Raw genomic sequence first — 20,179 nt, 5'->3', positions numbered from 1 at the left:
TAGGATTTACGTCCATGGATTCATCCATCACATTAAAATTTTTAATCAAACTTTAAAATAAAAAATGAAACCAACACTACACAGTACTCAATCAAAAGGAAAAGAAAAAACTTCTACCTTGAAATTGTTGTCTATCTCCGTTGCACTGCCGTGTAGATCCTCGTTGATCTAGATGTTCTTGTTGGATGTGATGCTACTGCTACCTGACATCCAGCACCACTCGAATTCCGATTTGCTTTCGTCTTCGCCAGCTGTAACCAGCGCAGGTCACCGGTGTATACCTGCGTGTTGTATGGCAGTGGAAAGACCGAGTTGTCTTGTCTCCTTCTTCCTAGTGCTCCGCACCGATATGCTTCTGCACCGAAGTGCCTTCGCACCGGTGTGCCTTTGCACTCTCCTGCTTCTATGTGCCTTTGCACTCTTCCTCTTCGATGTGCCTTTGCACTCTCCTGCTCAGCACTTGTGGCTGTATATTGCGGCCTGGGTAGAGTTTGGGAAACGCCCTTTGTTGTTTCCTTCACCAGCTTGGCCCAGCACTAGGGCTCTCTTATGCAGCACGACTATACGTTTTAACGGCTGCTGCCAACAGGTTTCTACCTGTAGTTCAACCGTTGTCGTATTTAACGCGTGTAAACCAACCAGCGTTATTAAACTGTACGCTTCTATACACAACCTTCTCGGTTGAACGGCTATTACTGAATGACGATTTGATTAATGGCTGCTATAGCTATAGCTGAAACACTCTCGTAGCAGTTGTAGAACAAGGTTTTTGTTGAATTTTACCGTATTTCTTCAAATCGTTGCTGCTCGGAACTATTAAATGTACAGAAATGGTGTTCTAGAATAAATCGTAGGAGTTCGATTGGGAATGTATATATGTATTTTTCCAAAAAAAAAAATTTCTTCACATTCAAGAGCGTGGCTACCATTTCGCCACCCTGAACCTTGTACCATACATCCAAACATCTTATCTGTTCATCAAACACTAGTCTTCTTGCTCTATACCTATTTTCCGCTCAAGCACTGAGTAGGAGAGTGTATTTATAATCGGTTGTTGTGAAAACTTATTCTAATTGTGCATTCGAAGAAAATTCATCTTGCTTAAAAGCTAATTTGTATTCACTGTAATCCACATACTGAGAAATTACTGGAGAAATTTGTTCCACTGTTCACAGGTTTGTGAATAATAATAATTGAATATTCATAGCAAACATCCAGGCTTCTCGTTGGCAGACGTTGATGTAATTGCTGCCAATAACTTCACACCCCGCATGTTTCCGTGCCATAGTCCTGCTAGATGCTAAATAAACCGACGGCTACTATTCTTTTGGGGTTTTGTTTCCATCATCGTGCTACAGATCGATTAATGGAAATGGGAATTTCGGAATGCTGACCAGAATGGCACGGGGGGGTCAGGTTCGCGTTTGTTGACAGCTGAAGGACTGTCGGATTAGGAAAAAAACAACAACAACAACATAAGGCATGTTATTCTGGGACCGATTACGTGCTCCGGTACATTCAAACATCTGGCGAATGAGGCGATAAATTTTCAGACAGCAGGCGTGGCGGATTTTTTCTATGGAGTTGGTGAATTTTGACTCGTGACCTCGCATTAGGCTGCTACCTATTGTTTACCTCAGAACATTCGAGAGACTGTTATTTGAATTCGATGATTGGTGAGTTGGTTGACGAAGTTTCTGAAGTTAGTAAGATGTTCTACCAAAAAAGATCGAGTAAATAAATAATACACAGAATAGAATAAATCCTTCCACATGAACTAATTTTCTGACTGAATTGCCTCTGATTCATTGCTACCGGTTAGACTCTGAGCTATTAAAATAAATTCCGAAGAGTTGCTGCCATATAATTTCATTCAAAATTTATTACCAAAGCCTATCAGCTACGGATCCGGTAGAAGCGGGTCAAACCTTCTCCTGTCAGCTATTAATAATGCTACTATAGCTAGTCAATGGTCTTTCCTCGCCCAGAAACGGAGCATGGGTACGAATACCGAACTGAGAAGTTTGAGATAAAGCACATTCCAGTTCTGTACCGAACCTCTTTCCAATCATTTTCTTCCTACCGGACCTCGGTGCGGGGCAAGGTCATTTCCGGCGGGAAAATTTTGTTATTACCTCTTATGAGTTTTCATTGAAATTAGAAGAGCACTTCGGCATCGTAGACCTCTTTACCGGTTCAATTTTCAGGAGGTAAATCGGACATAGCCAGCGGCCTCGGCGATAAATTCGGAATCAATAATAATCAAATGGCTGCTCTCCGTTCTATTAGAAATTTTGTCTGCATGTCAAGAGCCAGGTTATTTGACCGAGGGGACCCAGAAAATTGCTCCATCACAGCTTGTTCCTGCCATACCGGACTGGATCCAAACAGCCGATAAGGAACGACCCGTAACAGAGAAGCAAACAATGAAATAGTTCAATTATGGAAAAAACTTTTCCAATTTTATTCATGTTTATTAGTTCGGAAGGGGGCGAAAATCTCGGCAGCTTGATGCACAGTTTTCGGTTCTACGTTGGCCATGGACACCAACAGACCTGGGATGGACCTGGGATGTGGTAAAATTCTAATGGGGCCTCCCACAGTTGGGAAATTGTTGATGCACGGCAAATCCAATCTCCTCGAATTGAACTTGTTCGTTCAATTATTATTTGAATTGCTTGCCATTATTCGAGATTGTTTTTCATGATGGAAATCAAATGTATTTAAAAGGGTGGTCCATTTGCTTTAAAGTGTGGCATAGAATATGATAGGATGTGACATATGATATGACCAAACTGAGGAAGATAATTGGACATTTTTAGAGACAGCCCAGGAAAATAGTTCAATGGAAAAATTGGTAAAATTGTACTTTTTGTCATTTTCCAATTTAATCATTTTTGTCATAGTTAGTCATTGTCATTTAAGACATTTAAGACATTTTAGACATTTTAGACATTTTAGACATTTTAAGCATTGTTTGTCACTTATGTAATTTTCTGTAATTTTTGTAATTTTTGTAATTTTTGTAATTTTTGTAATTTTTGTAATTTTTGTAATTTTTGTAATTTTTGTAATTTTTGTAATTTTTGTAATTTTTGTAATTTTTGTAATTTTTGTAATTTTTGTAATTTTTGTAATTTTTGTAATTTTTGTAATTTTTGTAATTTTTGTAATTTTTGTAATTTTTGTAATTTTTGTAATTTTTGTAATTTTTGTAATTTTTGTAATTTTTGTAATTTTTGTAATTTTTGTAATTTTTGTAATTTTTGTAATTTTCTGCAATTTTCTGTAATTTTCTGTAATTTTCTGTAATTTTCTGTAATTTTCTGTAATTTTCTGTAATTTTCTGTAATTTTATGTAATTTTCTGTAATTTTCTGTAATTTTCTGTAATTTTCTGTAATTTTCTGTAATTTTCTGTAATTTTCTGTAATTTTCTGTAATTTTCTGTAATTTTCTGTAATTTTCTGTAATTTTCTGTAATTTTCTGTAATTTTCTGTAATTTTCTGTAATTTTCTGTAATTTTCTGTGATTTTCTGTAATTTTCTGTAATTTTCTGTAATTTTCTGTAATTTTCTGTAATTTTCTGTAATTTTCTGTAATTTTCTGTAATTTTCTGTTATTCTCTGTTATTCTCTGCAATTTTCTGTTATTCTCTGTAATTTTCTGTAATTTTCTGTAATTTTCTGTTATTTTCTGTAATTTTCTGTAATTTTCTGTAATTTTCTGTAATTTTCTGTAATTTTCTGTAATTTTCTGTAATTTTCTGTAATTTTCTGTAATTTTCTGTAATTTTCTGTAATTTTCTGTAATTTTCTGTAATTTTCTGTAATTTTCTGTAATTTTCTGTAATTTTCTGTAATTTTCTGTAATTTTCTGTTATTCTCTGCAATTTTCTGTTATTCTCTGTAATTTTCTGTAATTTTCTGTAATTTTCTGTAATTTTCTGTAATTTTCTGTAATTTTCTGTAATTTTCTGTAATTTTCTGTAATTTTCTGTAATTTTCTGTAATTTTCTGTAATTTTCTGTAATTTTCTGTAATTTTCTGTAATTTTCTGTAATTTTCTGTAATTTTCTGTAATTTTCTGTAATTTTCTGATATTCTCTGTAATTTTCTGTAATTTTCTGTTATTCTCTGTAATTTTCTGTAATTTTCTGTAATTTTTGTAATTTTGGTAATTTTTGTAATTTTCTGCAATTTTCTGTAATTTTCTGTAATTTTCTGTAATTTTCTGTAATTTTCTGTAATTTTCTGTAATTTTCTGTAATTTTCTGTAATTTTGTGTACTTTTGTGTAATTTTCTGTAATTTTCTGTAATTTTCTGTAATTTTCTGTAATTTTCTGTAATTTTCTGTAATTTTCTGTAATTTTCTGTAATTTTCTGTAATTTTCTGTAATTTTCTGTAATTTTCTGTAATTTTCTGTAATTTTCTGTAATTTTCTGTTATTCTCTGTAATTTTCTGTAATTTTCTGTTATTCTCTGTAATTTTCTGTAATTTTCTGTAATTTTCTGTAATTTTCTGTAATTTTCTGTAATTTTCTGTAATTTTCTGTAATTTTCTGTAATTTTCTGTAATTTTCTGTAATTTTCTGTAATTTTCTGTAATTTTCTGTAATTTTCTGTAATTTTCTGTAATCTTTTGTAATTTTCTGTAATTTTCTGTAATTTTCTGTAATTTTCTGTAATTTTCTGTAATTTTCTGTAATTTTCTGTAATTTTCTGTAATTTTCTGTAATTTTATGTAATTTTCTGTAATTTTCTGTAATTTTCTGTAATTTTCTGTAATTTTCTGTAATTTTCTGTAATTTTCTGTAATTTTCTGTAATTTTCTGTAATTTTCTGTAATTTTCTGTAATTTTTTGTAATTTTCTGTAATTTTCTGTAATTTTCTGTAATTTTCTGTAATTTTCTGTAATTTTCTGTAATTTTCTGTAATTTTCTGTAATTTTCTGTAATTTTCTGTAATTTTCTGTAATTTTCTGTAATTTTCTGTAATTTTCTGTAATTTTCTGTAATTTTCTGTAATTTTCTGTAATTTTCTGTAATTTTCTGTAATTTTCTGTAACTTTCTGTAATTTTCTGTAATTTTTTGTAATCTTTGTAATTTTTGTAATTTTTGTAATTTTTGTAATTTTTGTAATTTTTGTAATTTTTGTAATTTTTGTAATTTTTGTAATTTTTGTAATTTTTGTAATTTTTGTAATTTTTGTAATTTTTGTAATTTTTGTAATTTTCTGTAATTTTCTGTAATTTTCTGTAATTTTCTGTAATTTTCTGTAATTTTCTGTAATTTTCTGTAATTTTCTGTAATTTTCTGTAACTTTCTGTAATTTTCTGTAATTTTTTGTAATCTTTGTAATTTTTGTAATTTTTGTAATTTTTGTAATTTTTGTAATTTTTGTAATTTTTGTAATTTTTGTAATTTTTGTAATTTTTGTAATTTTTGTAATTTTTGTAATTTTTGTAATTTTTGTAATTTTTGTAATTTTTGTAATTTTTGTAATTTTTGTAATTTTTGTAATTTTTGTAATTTTTGTAATTTTTGTAATTTTTGTAATTTTTGTAATTTTTGTAATTTTTGTAATTTTTGTAATTTTTGTAATTTTTGTAATTTTTGTAATTTTTGTAATTTTTGTAATTTTTGTAATTTTTGTAATTTTTGTAATTTTTGTAATTTTTGTAATTTTTGTAATTTTTGTAATTTTTGTAATTTTTGTAATTTTTGTAATTTTTGTAATTTTTGTAATTTTTGTAATTTTTGTAATTTTTGTAATTTTTGTAATTTTTGTAATTTTTGTAATTTTTGTAATTTTTGTAATTTTTGTAATTTTTGTAATTTTTGTAATTTTTGTAATTTTTGTAATTTTTGTAATTTTTGTAATTTTTGTAATTTTTGTAATTTTTGTAATTTTTGTAATTTTTGTAATTTTTGTAATTTTTGTAATTTTTGTAATTTTTGTAATTTTTGTAATTTTTGTAATTTTTGTAATTTTTGTAATTTTTGTAATTTTTGTAATTTTTGTAATTTTTGTAATTTTTGTAATTTTTGTAATTTTTGTAATTTTTGTAATTTTTGTAATTTTTGTAATTTCCGTAATTGTATTTTTTAATTCGTTCCTATTGCATTCAAACGTTTCAACAACGCTATGTAACAGTTCGGCTGAAAAGTTCGTATCGTTTAATAGAAACACACATTTTTTTGTCAAAACTCGTTTTTATTATTCAACATAATTGCCATCAAAGGCGATACAGCGTCTTTCAACTTTTCGATACCATTTTCGTTGTACGATTTGTCCTTTGCCTCTAAATAGGCCTCAGTTTCAGTGATTACCTCTTCATTGCTTCTAAATTTTTCACCAGCGAGCATTCTCTTGAGGTCTGAGAACAGGAAAAAGTCACTAGGGGCCAAATCTGGAGAATACGGTGGATGAGGGAGCAATTCAAAGCCCAATTCGTTCAATTTCAGCATGGTTTTCATCGACTTGTGACACGGTGAAATGTCTGGATGTAACAAATTTTTTTCTTCTTCAAATGAGACTGTTTTTTTGAAATTTCGTCCTTCAAACGCTCTAATAACGCTATATAATAGTCACTGTTGATGGTTTTTCCTCTTTTCAAGGCAGCCGATGAAAATTATACCATGCGAATCCCAAAATACAGACGCCACAACCTTACCGGCCGATTGTTGAGTCTTTCCACGCTTTGGGTTCGGTTCATCGCGTGCAGTCCACTCAGCTGACTGTCGATTGGACTTCGGAGTGAAGTGATGGAGCCATGTTTCGTCCATTGTTATATATCGACGAAAAAAATGGGTTTTATTTCGATATAACAGCTCCAAACACTGCTCAGAATCATCAATTCGTTGTTGTTTTTGATCGATTGTGAGCTCACGCGGCACCCATTTTACACAAAGCTTTCTCATATCCAAATATTCGTGAATAATATGTCCAACACGTTCCTTTGATATCTTCAGGGTGTCAGCTATCTCGATCAACTTCACTTTACGGTCATTGAAAATCATTTTGTGGATTTTTTTCACGTTTTCATCGGTAACAGCCTCTTTTGGACGTCCACTGCGTTCATCGTCTTCGGTGCTCATATGACCAGTACGAAATTTTGCAAACCACTTACGAATTGTTGCTTCGCCCGGTGCAGAGTCTGGATAACACTCATCAAGCCATTTTTTTGTATCGGCGGCACTTTTTTTCATCGAAAAGTAGTGTTTCATCAACACACGAAATTCCTTTTTTCCATTTTTTTCACAATAACAAAAGTAGCTTCACTCAAAATGCAATATCTCACAAACTAATAATCAGACAGCTGTCAAATTTATACACGTATCTTTTGAAGGTTGGTACTAACTGAAAATGGTATGGATTTAATTCTAGTGGCGCCCTCTCATAGAAACGATACGAACTTTTCAGCCGATCTGTTATTTAGTATTTGTTATTGATTATTTTTTCTTACTTAAGATAGCCGATGAGGATTACATCATGTACATCCTAAAATACTGAATCCCCGATTTTCCCAGCTGATAGTTGTTCACTTTTTACATTTCGAATAATCGTTTTAATTCCGGGGTGAAGTGATGGATCCATGCCTCATCCATTGTACATATCGACTAAAAAAATCTGATGAATTACTTGTAAACATAACCCAACACTGCTCGAAATCATCAACGCATTTGTTGTTTTCGATCGACTGTGAGCAAGAGTTTCCTCATGGTCAAATTATCATGCACAATTGTAGACATACAGCCTGGTTTACAGCCAGCTATCTCACACAATTTGAATTTACGATTATACATAATTAATTTGTGGACTTTATTGATGTTTTCTGAAGTTACTGCTTCAATTGGACGACCAAAACATTCTTTTTTGATGGAGTAAAGTGCGGATAACATTATTAATTAAGAATCAATGATAAATTAACACACAAAATTGTTTTGAGTCTCTTGTTCTGAAAATGATTAGATGGCTATCACTTCTATCTGATTAATCCAAATGTTATGAAATTTCCTACAGTCTTTTTAAAGTTGGTACTTCGTAAACGTCATGTAGATTAGACAATAATAGCGCCATCTGTGTGTCACTCACATGACTTATGTATTATGATCAGATACGAAAGTGAACCAAACCGACATTTTCATTTGCAGCATTAATGAACATCAATCACAAAGGTTTCGTTCATCACAAAAAGGGTAGTAATTTTATGACGATCCTTTCGTATCTTACCGTAGTCTGAAAAAAAAACCATGCGCGTTTTTCCTACCCCCATCATAGAATCATCTCAAATCAGTTTCTATGTTCGATGACACATGCGTCATCATTCGAATGACGACCGGGCGCCTCCATTCACCGACATCTGTTCGCTTCTTCTTCTTCTTCTTCTTGTTCCCATCCGTTTGCGATTAAATCATTCCATCCGTAGTTCGTGAACAGGGATTTTCAATTTGCGAAACACACAAACACCCAGCCACCAGTCCCGCCTACAGGCGACATTTCAATCAGCCTTTCATTACAGTTAGAGGACTATAAATCCATCAAAAAAGTGACATTTGTACGGGAATCGTTTATAGCCGACAGCAACAGTGCACTGCCAGCGAGCTGATTCGAGCGGACCGGGGAACAAATTTCAATTTTCATCATTCCTTATACAAGATTTTGAAGTGCCGAACATTTCATTTTATCCTGAATTGAATTCCTCCAGGATCAGTTGTGTTTGTCCGGATCAGATAGTTCGACATCCCGAGGGCTTTGGTCTGGCTTTGCTCGGATGCAGTCGCGCACTGGTAAACACACTCAAATTAGCTTCGGTTCCATTCACTCGACGGACGGAGTCAGGCTCCTCAGTCAAGGGAGACTCGGATTTTGTTTTCTATTGCCACTTGATGCACTCGGTCGGAGCTCGAAGCCAGCAAGGTTTTACCAGTCAGCTTGCGTTCACTTTCACGGAAGGATGATCTCTGAAGACCTCTCTTACTGTCAGACCTGATGGCAGAACGAACGATTCCCTGACTGATAGACTTACCAGACAAAGCGTCATCTTTTTTGCTGATTTTTTTTCTGTCAGTGGAAGTGTGCCTCTTGATGAAAAAGATAAAACACTGCAACACTGCACCGACTGACGGATGACCGTCGGCGTCATTTCTGTCATCGCCATCGTCACCGCCTGCCTGGATTACCGGACTGAAGTTAGATCTATCATTTTCGAATTGATGGGCAAGTGGTCTGATCGAGATCAACTGCCATTACGGGCCATTATTGGCGTTCAACTCGTACGGGAAATGTTTCAATTCGATTAACTGCTGTTCTAAAATTAGTGCATGAAGCTCTCATCAAAGTTGTATAAGCGTCAATCATTCCGAGTTTTACCCACACGTTATTTTAAGTTTTTTCATTGAGATCGACAAAATATATGTTGTGAAGGGACAATAAAACTTGTTCGCAAGATTTATGTTACTTATGGCGTTTTCGTTTTTAATTTGCACTACACCGGTGCAGTGCTACACTGAGGCATGAATAAACGAACAAAAATGACGAAAACATAAACAGTAACCATTGACTACAATTAACGATTCCATTGCACAGAGCTACACCAAACTTTTGATGAGTGCTACACCAGTGGTGTCGGTGCAGAAAAAGTGTAGCACTGGTGTAGTGCAATTGGTAAAAACGAAAATGACACTAGTTTGATCTGAATCTGTATCAATTTTAGTTAATCATCGAAGTTTTTAATTCGACGTTGTAAAATAGTAAGAAAAAGTACAGCAAATCACTTTAAATCTGCCAATATCTACTCGCACTTTTCTCAGTATTCTTTTTTGTCTTTTGAATGTTCAATTGTTCAAAGAGATTTTAGTCACCCAATGAATGTAGAAAATTAAAATTTCTATACAACTTCCGCAGAATCATTACTCTAATCGAAATGATAGTCAGTCAAATAATTGGGTCTGTATGGATTTGAACGTCCGTCAGTGTTATTGTCTATTCAATAACATTAATACTATGTTCACACTGGCCGAAAACAACATGTTTTAACGATAGTAATATAAAGTTAAAACCGCACTGTTCACACTAAGAAAAATGGTTGTACCTATCTGCGTTGCCAGGTCATTTTTCCAAAAATATGTTTTCGGCGCAAAAATCTATCTGTATCATATCGGTATCAATATCTCTTCTACATAAGTAGTAGAAAAGGTGAGCGAAAAAAAAAGGTCCCACGACAAGCTTTTCTCATGTCTATTCAAGCTAAAAACCAAAATCGGTACTTATCTGTGTGATCCGTGAATTATCGGTATTCTGGGAGAACATATCTGTATTGTGGTATAGAGGTCAAAAATCTGTATAAATACCGAGAAATCACGGTAATACCTATCCAACAAGCCATAGATTGTCAAAATCCGTCCATTTTTAACGGAGATATCGGAATTTTTGTGTAAGCGACTTTTTCCCCTATTCCAGTAGTAGAAGCTTTGAGCGCTGTCTGTCAAAGAAATGCTTTGGAGCAACATAAAACACGATTTTTTATACTGTTACATACAATTGTTTCTAAGTACCCAAAAGACTGTGTACAGCATGATATTTTACCTCGGACAGATTTTAGCACGGTTCGTTTTTGGCAACATAATTGTTAAAATTTGACATATGTAAACCAAATGATGGCAACATTTTCCAGTTGAAAGCAATTCCGTAATTATATTGATTTAAACTACTTACAGCAATAAATGCTGGAAGAATATAACACCCATATACCATTTGAATCAGTTCGTCGAGATCGGCAAATGCGTGTGTGACAAATAATTTCACTCAATTTTTTTTCGGAGATGACTCAACCGTTTTCTAGATACTCAGATTCATATGAAAAATCGTATGCTCATAAACAATGTTCCTGAATTATGTTTGGATCCGATTTCTGGTTCTGGAACTACAGGATGATATGTGAACCGAATTTAAAATTGTGGACCCATTTTTCTCGTAGATGGCTGAAGCGATCTAAAATTCAAATGAAAAGTTTTATGATCCTGTAAAACATCTTGCTTTTCTGTCAGATCCAACTTCCGGTTTAGGGGATACAGGATGATTAGTATAAAAATGTCTATTTCACATAAATTAAACAGGTTTATCGGGTTAGCAGATTTGGATAGTCAATAACCAAATAAACTTATTTCATTTTTGGTTGTATTCGTTTTTCGATTCGGAAAGTACCCAAAGGTTTGATACGCACTACGATTTCTCAAAGATTTCTGCACTGATTTTCAAACATTTTGAAACAAATGTAAACTAAACAGCTACTCAGGTGAATTTATCTGACTTCAGCTACACCGATTTTCGAATTCCGGTTCCAGTATCGAATCGTTTCTCAAAGCGCAATCGTTTTCTAAAAGAAAAGCCAGATCTACAGAGACAAAATTAATTAATATTATCCAATTCTGACTTCCGGTTCTGGAATTACAGGATGATTTTTTTAAATTCAAACCGGTATAGAAAATGACAATCCCGAAAAGCTTAAAAGTTGGACTCAAAACTACACAGTTCGAAAAAATCTAGTGATTTTACATCTTATAACATGCACATAAATAGAGCGTCGTATTTCACTCAAATTTACATTCAAGAACATGTAAAATTCTGTGATTTGAAAATCACATGGCTTGAAATCGAATGAAATAAAAAACAAAAGATTTACAGAAACAGCGCGACTTGAACCGAGAAACATTAACTCGCTAAGCACGGCAGTTCTCGACTGTGCCATAGAAGCACATATCTGGTCAATGGATTATTGATGCATATAAATCCACATAGTGACTAACAGTAGCCGAATTCAAATTACACTCGGAGCCTGTAAAATTCTGTGGGAATGGAATATTTAGTCTTTTGACAAGTTAAATTGTTATGAATTGTGTCGGTTGCAGAATAACATCACCTGTAAAATTCATAATTTTTTTCTGTGTATTGCAATTCATTCGTCATATGGCCATACGAATCGATTTGGGTTATGCTGGTTCCTGAATACCGGCCCTGGAAGTACCTTAAATTACCGTAAACCCTAAGTGGAACTTACTCCGATGTATCATGGAATGTTCAATCGATTGTCACACTTTTAGATTCAAATTCGATCCGATTTGCAGTTTCGATATTACAGAGTAATGAGTTAATAAAATCTCAAATTGCCGCTTAAAACGACGGTCATTGAAATAATCTCATGAGAACTGAAACACCGAAGAATATTCATGCAAAAAACACATGCGGATTGATAAAAAAAGGTATCATTTCACTGCTAGGTGGATTAAGCACGTTTTTTTTTAAATACATACACCAGATGTCGACGTTTTATACATTTCTGAGACATTTGGCTTCAAAAAAAGTATTCAAGACATTTGGTAACAAAAAAGATTGGTTTAGTTCTGCGTTGTTTTTTCTATGCAGGTTTCCGAAGTTGCACGGTTTCTTTAGAAATCTCAAAAGTGCCAAATGTTAAACATTTTTTTTGAGATTACACCAGAACTGGGCGTTTCATGAAGTTATTCGGATTTTTTAGCGTATTCCCACGTAGAAAAGACCTCAGTGTATGTTATTTAATCAACGAAACGAGCTCTTTTCCATCCCAAGATTATTTTTGGAGATAACTGAACAAATTTTGATAATCTTAGTTGAAGTTGAAGGTCGATATAAACTGCTAACGCACGGATGAGTCGAAGATGAAACTTGAAATTTTTGAAATTAGTCATGTGCACTTTGCAAACTAGTCTCCCACGAGGTACCAAAAACCCTAAATGAAGTTCGGAAGGCTCACGATGAAAAGCTTTGTATTCGAAGATATTGCAAACGAGTAAAAGAGATGAAATCTACAAACCGAATTTTTTTTTGTTGATTTGGCAGAGTGGTCACATTCAGACAAATACAGCATATTATCAAGATATTCAGCTCGCACATTTTATGAACAAATGGTAAGCGACATACTTTTATGCAAGCATGGCGACCTCAGGTGAGTCCGCAACGAATCTCGTACATACAAGTAGGTGAGAGAAATGTAAAATTCGTGAGCTCTTAAATAGAAGTACTATGCACCCATACAATTGACATGATATGTTCAATTTGATCTGAATTATCAGGGTTTGACTCACATGAATTATGACAAGCAATTACGATTCTGGGTAAATAATCACGTAAGTGACGTACCGACTAGCTGCAATTTTGCTATGTGTTTTCGATTTTTAAAGCCATGCCAGAATCGATTTTGGGATTGCTTCCGGTTTTGAATATATAATCGTATAAGTGACGTATCCGACAAAATCCACTATTTTTTCAGAGATATCCTGTTTCGGCAAACTAGAGATCGTGTGAAAGTTATGATAAGATCACAGAACACGTTGAACTAGTTCGTTTCAGTGGAATAATCGTATAAGTGACGTAAGCGACAAATGAATAGTAACCCAACTGATTTCGACAATCTCAAGACAAAACAAATTTAATTGACAGGAGATAAGAATTGTTATTCCACTAGATGGATTAGCATAAACATGTCTAACAAATCTACTGTGTCCGTTCAGTCACACATGTCGCGATCGACAAGTCCGATGTGAGCGCCACCAGAGCAGGTTTCTCAACTGCAGGTGCAGGCAGATTCAGAAGCGATCCGATTGTTCAAAATATCAAATACCAGGATAGAAAACACGAACCACGCACCACGCACCAACAATAAATTCTTTTGCGCTTTCACTTGTTTAAATGCGTAAATCATGCCGTTAGTCACTGTTTTCCAAAACAATTTTATTTCTACGTGCGTTGCTCGAATTTCAGCCGGGTGTTCGTGTTTCGTGCAGTTCCCTTTAATATTACTATCATACTGAAATCGCTACTACCCGCATCTTGCGACCTCTAATTTTAGACACAAAACATCTCGTTCATTCGTTCCGTTCCATCAGACTGTTGTTTGCTGTCGACTGTGTATACAAATCTTATGCAATCGTCCCATCCCAGATCGGATCGGGTAGTGTTTTCACGGTTGTACCATGGTTCCTAGTGGAACCGAGGAAGTCAGGCAGCAATCTGACGAGGTGTCAAATGTTGTGTTTCTTCGAATGTCGCAAATATTCTAGGTAGTTCTAATAAAGTGCTTACTCTCAGTTTCGGTAGACTAATTGATGCATTTTTAAAATTTATTTCTGTAGTTTTTTTTCCACATCTACATGAAACTGAATCGTTGGTCTTACGGCATTTTCCAAGTAAACGATCCACTTTGGCAAACGGCCAATGATTAGTCAGGACGACGATGGGATGAACTGTGGGACCCAAGGGGAGCAGCAGAAGAAAGGCGTCATCCGAAGACTAAGAATAAGACGGTCATAGACTTCACGGATATCGCAATCCGTCTGAGCGGTTGTTTATCCGAGAACTGCACGCCAGAGGAAAGCCGTGACTGAAATGAGTTCGTTACTTTCGCGTTTGTTTTCCTGATGGAAACTCTTTCTCGACGAGTTGATGGCTGCCAATGTCGCGGCATCCTTGGTTTAAAAAAAATAGATCGTCCTAAAACGGTATCGCAATTTTCCAGCTTGCTTGGATAATGTACTGGCAACTCTGCTCCAACCACGATGGTAATGGCGATGATGCGGAAAACGACGAGTACAGCAGTCGGCAGTGTTTCACTGGAACAAGTCGGTGGCCGGATTATTTTGATTGATTCCGACAGAAGTGGCCAAAAATAGTCGGCGTTGATTCGACAGAAAAGCTATTTTAAACCCTTCGCTGGCACATTTGGTGTCTGTTCTGTTACCTTATCTCGGTTATTTATATGCTTCATTTAAATTGAATGTAATGCAGATGGATTTCGAAGGATAATGAGCAAATGCCATCGCCTGTGACCTAACGGGCCGAGGTTGTGGTGTCGAAGAACTAGTATCACATTCGCACTAGCGAACTCAATTCGGTACAGACTATAAATCTCTGTCTAACTCTCTTCTGTCCGGCGATTAACCGTCCATCAGCTTAATTGAAATATTAGCTTAGACAGGTAAACTACGGATCTGCTGAGCAACGCTAGATAGTCAGATTGTCTGTTACTTGGACCCCACATTTCACCGAAAAGGTCGATCCACGCGTGAGGACACTAATGAGAACAAACGACGGCAAATGATGAAACATGTCAGTTAATTTGTCTCGCCAGATCCCTCTCCCACTTTTGGGTGCTGTTCTCATTAGGAAAAGCTCGTGCTGAGATATAACGGTGTGGAACAAAAAAAAAAGACTTGCTACGGTACGTGATTCAATCTTCTTGTTAGTGGCAGTAAACTAAACTTTAGCACAAGTTACCTGATCCGGTGGCACGGGCCTTGAATTTGGGTGCAATCTTGAACGACTGCTGCTGGGATTCTGCGAAATTAGAGATGACACACGGTTATTACACGGTTCACTGCATGGTTGAATTGATACGGTATGTGACACGAACTGCGGCGGGGTTCCTTGGTCCGCGCACAACAACAAATTTTGGATGGGGTCAGTCCGACAAGTGTTCTGTGTTTGCGTTAGGGTAAAACTCGTTCGAAAAAGGACTATTTCGTTACTGATGCAAAAGTGACGATTCGTCGGTTGTGAATTGATTTCACTAACACAGTAGAAAATGTTTTGTAAAAACCATTTCATTCAAATCGGCTTTATAAATAATGGTACTGAAAAACTAGCAATATACACTGAAGTCTTTTTTATGCGAGTTTACGTATAGCATAAAAAACCGCATAACTCTGAAAATTCGCATAAAAAGTCGCATAAAAAACCGCATAAAAAAGACCTTAGTGTATATTAAAATGGTTTCCAATTGTTAGTTTTCATTGATTGTACGTTTGAAATCGATTTGACCACAAAAGTGTTCATAAAACTTATAAATTGAAATCACATCGCTCCAATTTTCAACATCAACTGCACAACTCATTGTTGCGCTATTGATTCTAGAAGTGAATTTGCTCTGTGTTGCATAAAAGACGTCACGCTTTTTTTGACGATTTTTGACTCCCCATCCCCCCTTTGTCACAAATTGTCACAGAAGCAAAGACCCCCCACCCCCCTATGTCACATGTTACGAATTCAAAATAAATAAAATTCATCTCAATACATTTTCAATATGTATGACAAACCATACAAATATGAGGGAAAAATCGATTTATGACATGCTGTCATTAGATTAAAAAATATCCCTAGAACTACAAAATCGTCAGAATTATTTTATTAATATCAATTATATAAATTACCAAAAGTATTTGGTTGGAATTGATGAAACAATTAAATCATCTGTTTTATTCCTCCTAGGAGTACACAGATACGAGGTCTGTTCAAAAAGTTCCCGGAATTTTTTAATTGCGCGCGTCTGGAGAGTCCGGTGGTCAAAATTTTTTTTATTGTGTTGGTACATATGTCCCTAATGTATGGTGAAATTTTCAGCTGTATTCATTGTTTACATTCTGTCTTGTAGCGGCTGGTGTAGACGTGTTTTTTGAGCTCGGCGATTTTTGTTAGTTTAAACAATGGAAGAATTGAAGATTCAAAGAATTTGTATTAAATTTTGCGTGAAAAATGAAATAAAGTGTAACCAAGTGTGCGAAATGTTACAGAGAGCCTACGGTGAGTCTGCTATGAAAAAAACAAGTGTTTACGAGTGGTATAAGCATTTCCAAGATGGCCGCGAAGACGTTTAAGACGACGAACGCTCCGGTCGACCCAGCTTACTGTTTTCTTCGATAAAGAATTCTTGCCAAAAGGTCAAACCGTCAATAAGGAGTATTACCTTGAATAATAATAGTAATGGGACGTTTGCGTGAAGCGAAAAAAACGCCCCGATTTATGGAAAAACAATTCATGGATTTTGCACCACGATAACGCACCTGCTCATTCATCGTTGCTTATTCGTGATTTTTTGGCTAAAAACAAGACTTTAATCATGCCCCAACCTCCTTATTCACCACATATCGCTCCGTGTGATTTTTTTCTGTTCCCAAAGTTGAAGAGACCCATGAAAGGACAGCGTTTTTCATCGATTGAAGAGATAAAAGCAGAATCGCTGAGAGTGCTACAGAGCATTACAAAAAGTGACTATCAGGGGTGTTTCGAAGACTGGAAAAAACGCTGGCATAAGTGTATTATATCTAGGGGGGATTACTTTGAAGGGGACCATATAGATGTAGACGAATAAATAAATATTTTTTTAGAAAAATGAGAATTCCGGGTACTTTTTGAACAGACCTCGTATATTATTGTTTTAGGTAAAGAATAATATTTCCTTAGTGTAGCATACAGGGCTGAGAAAATAAAGATCAAAACCTCATCAAAACGAGTTCACTGCCGGAGAATCTTTTCATGATCAGTTGATCAGTGAACTTTAAATCACATCCATCAATATCGGTACTGATCTTCCGTCATACAATGAGTAGTGATTTTCAGCTAAAATGATTCTTGATGTATGTAAGTTCAATCATTGGATGATTCGATAAGCTTTGATGTTGGTGGAGGAAATTAACATATGATCAAGATAAGACATGACATGATCTACGTCTGAAATCGTTGATCTCCCGCCCTTTTTTAAATGGAGTATAATTGAATAAACTGCATCAGAATCAGATAAGAGAAATTGTTATGATATACTATTATCAATGCTAGAAAATCAAATTACTGAAAAAATTGTCAGTGCATAACTTAAGTTAAACCGTTTGAAGGCATCTATTTTTTTTTTGTTTCAATTATAGAGGTTTTAACATTAATGTCATTCGCCTCTTCGGGCCAGAAAAACTTTCTGACCCTATGTGCGGGGTTGGGAATCAAACCCAGGCGGGCTGCGTGAAAGGCATCGGCTTACCCATAACGCTATACCCGTCCCCTGGGGAAGGCATTTTTTTCTTTTTTACTCCTATTAGGCAAAATTTATTAATTTCGCTAATTTACTCACTTCTCTGTGCACTTTTGCTAATCACAACAGAAATGATTTCCTGCATCACTCATTTCCGAATTTACAAGAAGAAGCTTTTATATCAACAAATACACGTTTTCCTATAGAATGTAAAAGTTTATTGTGGAGATTTTTTCAGGAAATAGGGCAAAGCAGTAATATAATTAGGTATTTCAAAAATGCGCTCATTGAAAATATTGGACGTCACATTCCAAAACCTCCCCCCCTCCCCCCTGTCACAAAAGGTCACGTTTTATGAAACACCCCCCTTCCCCTTGCGGCGTGACGTCTTTTATGGACAGCCCCTAAGTTCCAAGAGTCTCTGGTTTTATAACGAGATTGTTTACCGCTCATGAATTAACCCAATTTGTTACTGAGGAATTGCGAAAGATTGTCATAACTACGGCGCATACAACGATCAGACGCCTACTGTTCGACTTCGAAAAATAATGGAACTGTAGTTGACGGGGAACCAACTTAGGGCGTGTTCAGAAGTGTTCTAGTTCTAGATGTATAATTTATGTCAGTTACAAAATATAAATCTGGATTTTATAACAAGAAAAACTGGCAGCCCCAGCAGTGTTTTACTCGTGTTTCAAATATACAAAAAATTGAACAGTTTTAAATTTGACAGAAGAACTGGTCGAATAAATAAAACTAGAACGGCTTGCTGGAGATACGTTTGTTCCAGTTTGTGCTCTATTATGGACCTCCATATAGAACTTCTAGCTGCTGAATTTGCTCTTAATTATAATTTTCGAGCTAAATCACGGCTAGCTTTGATTATTTCATACGAGAAGCGTTGATTGCTAGCCTCTTTAAAAAAAGGTAAAGAATTCGCTCAAACTTTGGAAACCTTTTCCGAGGCCCGGAAGGTTGAGTGTCATAAACTAATCGCTTTAGCTTGACTAACTGGGTAAATGCCTATGTGTATGTATGCGGGATTGTATGGGTGTGCAAAATAAAGAGACGTGGATCTCAGAGATGGCTGGACTGATTTTGACCAAACTAGTAATTGTTTTTGTTTTAAAACAATTTTAATTAAATATGGTTTCAAATTTAGATACCTTATCGTAACTATTCACGGAGATATTGGTAATTTTGTGTAGTCGATTTTTCCGCCATATCCCAATAGGAATATATACTAAAATATCGAATGACAAAACGTCGAAGAACGAAAGGTCGAATATAACGAAAGGTCGAATACACCATAAAGTCGAATGCGACAGAAAGACGGATACGACGGTATGACGGATTCTGGGTGTGTAGCATTGCGCATATTTGCTAAAATCAACTGTTAAACTACATTAATCTCTAGGGTTAAACACAGTTTAAGAGCTAAGCTGAAGTAAAGTATACGGGTATAAAAATTGAATGTAAGAGCAGAATAATGCAAGGTGTTTGCTCTCAAATTTTAAACTGTCATCGCTACCATTTTACGTAATATCATTTCACCATTATTTGTTAAAATAATTGGTGTCAGTCTTCAATTGTTATAATATAAATCACTATAGGTAAGCTCTTTTTTGGAAATATTCACTCTTCGTGCTGTGTACTTGAACGTATTGAATGGTGCTACACTGCTAAAAATATCTCCTTCGTAGAAAAGCACTATTATAAAAGCAAAGCCTTTGTATTACATTCCTGTAGTGGAATTTGACCTTCTGTATCAACAGACTTCGCAGCCGATTCTTAGTGTACAGAATCATTGCATGGCTAGTGCTATGGATCCTACTGACACTAAGAACTCTTCCAGGTCGGTATTTCATGATAGTGTTTCCGCTATCGACTTTCGCACCATTCACCCTTTTTTAGTAATCGACATTTCGTCGTATTCAACCTTAAGTGGCAAAGGTCCTTCATACGTTTTCGAGCTTTCGTCGAATATACAATTTGTCGTATTAGACGTTTTGGTATCTTGACTATCCGGTACTTCGACATTTTGCTATATTCGACCTTCTGTCGCAGTCGACCTTTTGATACATTCGACGATTTGTGATCTTCGATATTTCATCATTCGACTTTTTATCGTTCGACGTTTTGTCATTCGACCTTTTGCCGTTCAACGTTTAAGTATAGAGCGCGATGAAATCGAAAATAGACACTATTTTCAAGACAATCGTTCCTGAGTAATCGAAAGATTGACTGCAGTACTCTTCAGAGTAGTATTTTGACTCGATTTATTTTTAGCACGGTTCCTTTTTGGCAACATAATTGTTCGACTCGGGGACGGTTACAGCGTGA

General features: G+C 35.1%; 1 protein-coding gene across 2 annotated transcripts in view; it reads right to left on the bottom strand.

Annotated features, from left to right (window-relative positions):
- Nucleotides 1–20,179, bottom strand: part of LOC131435823 (sorbin and SH3 domain-containing protein 1) — a 200,937-nt gene that overhangs the window by 142,642 nt on the left and 38,116 nt on the right. For both annotated transcript variants that reach the window (XM_058604038.1, XM_058604039.1), the window contains exon 3: nucleotides 15,316–15,375. In XM_058604038.1, the coding sequence (XP_058460021.1) occupies nucleotides 15,316–15,375 (60 nt within the window). The remainder of the gene's footprint in view (nucleotides 1–15,315; nucleotides 15,376–20,179) is intronic.

The sequence above is a fragment of the Malaya genurostris genome, chromosome 3 (assembly GCF_030247185.1).
Source record: "Malaya genurostris strain Urasoe2022 chromosome 3, Malgen_1.1, whole genome shotgun sequence".
Lineage (NCBI taxonomy): Eukaryota > Metazoa > Arthropoda > Insecta > Diptera > Culicidae > Malaya > Malaya genurostris.
The sequence above is the reverse complement of the archived record's forward strand: the minus strand, read 5'-3'. Positions and strand labels throughout refer to the sequence as shown.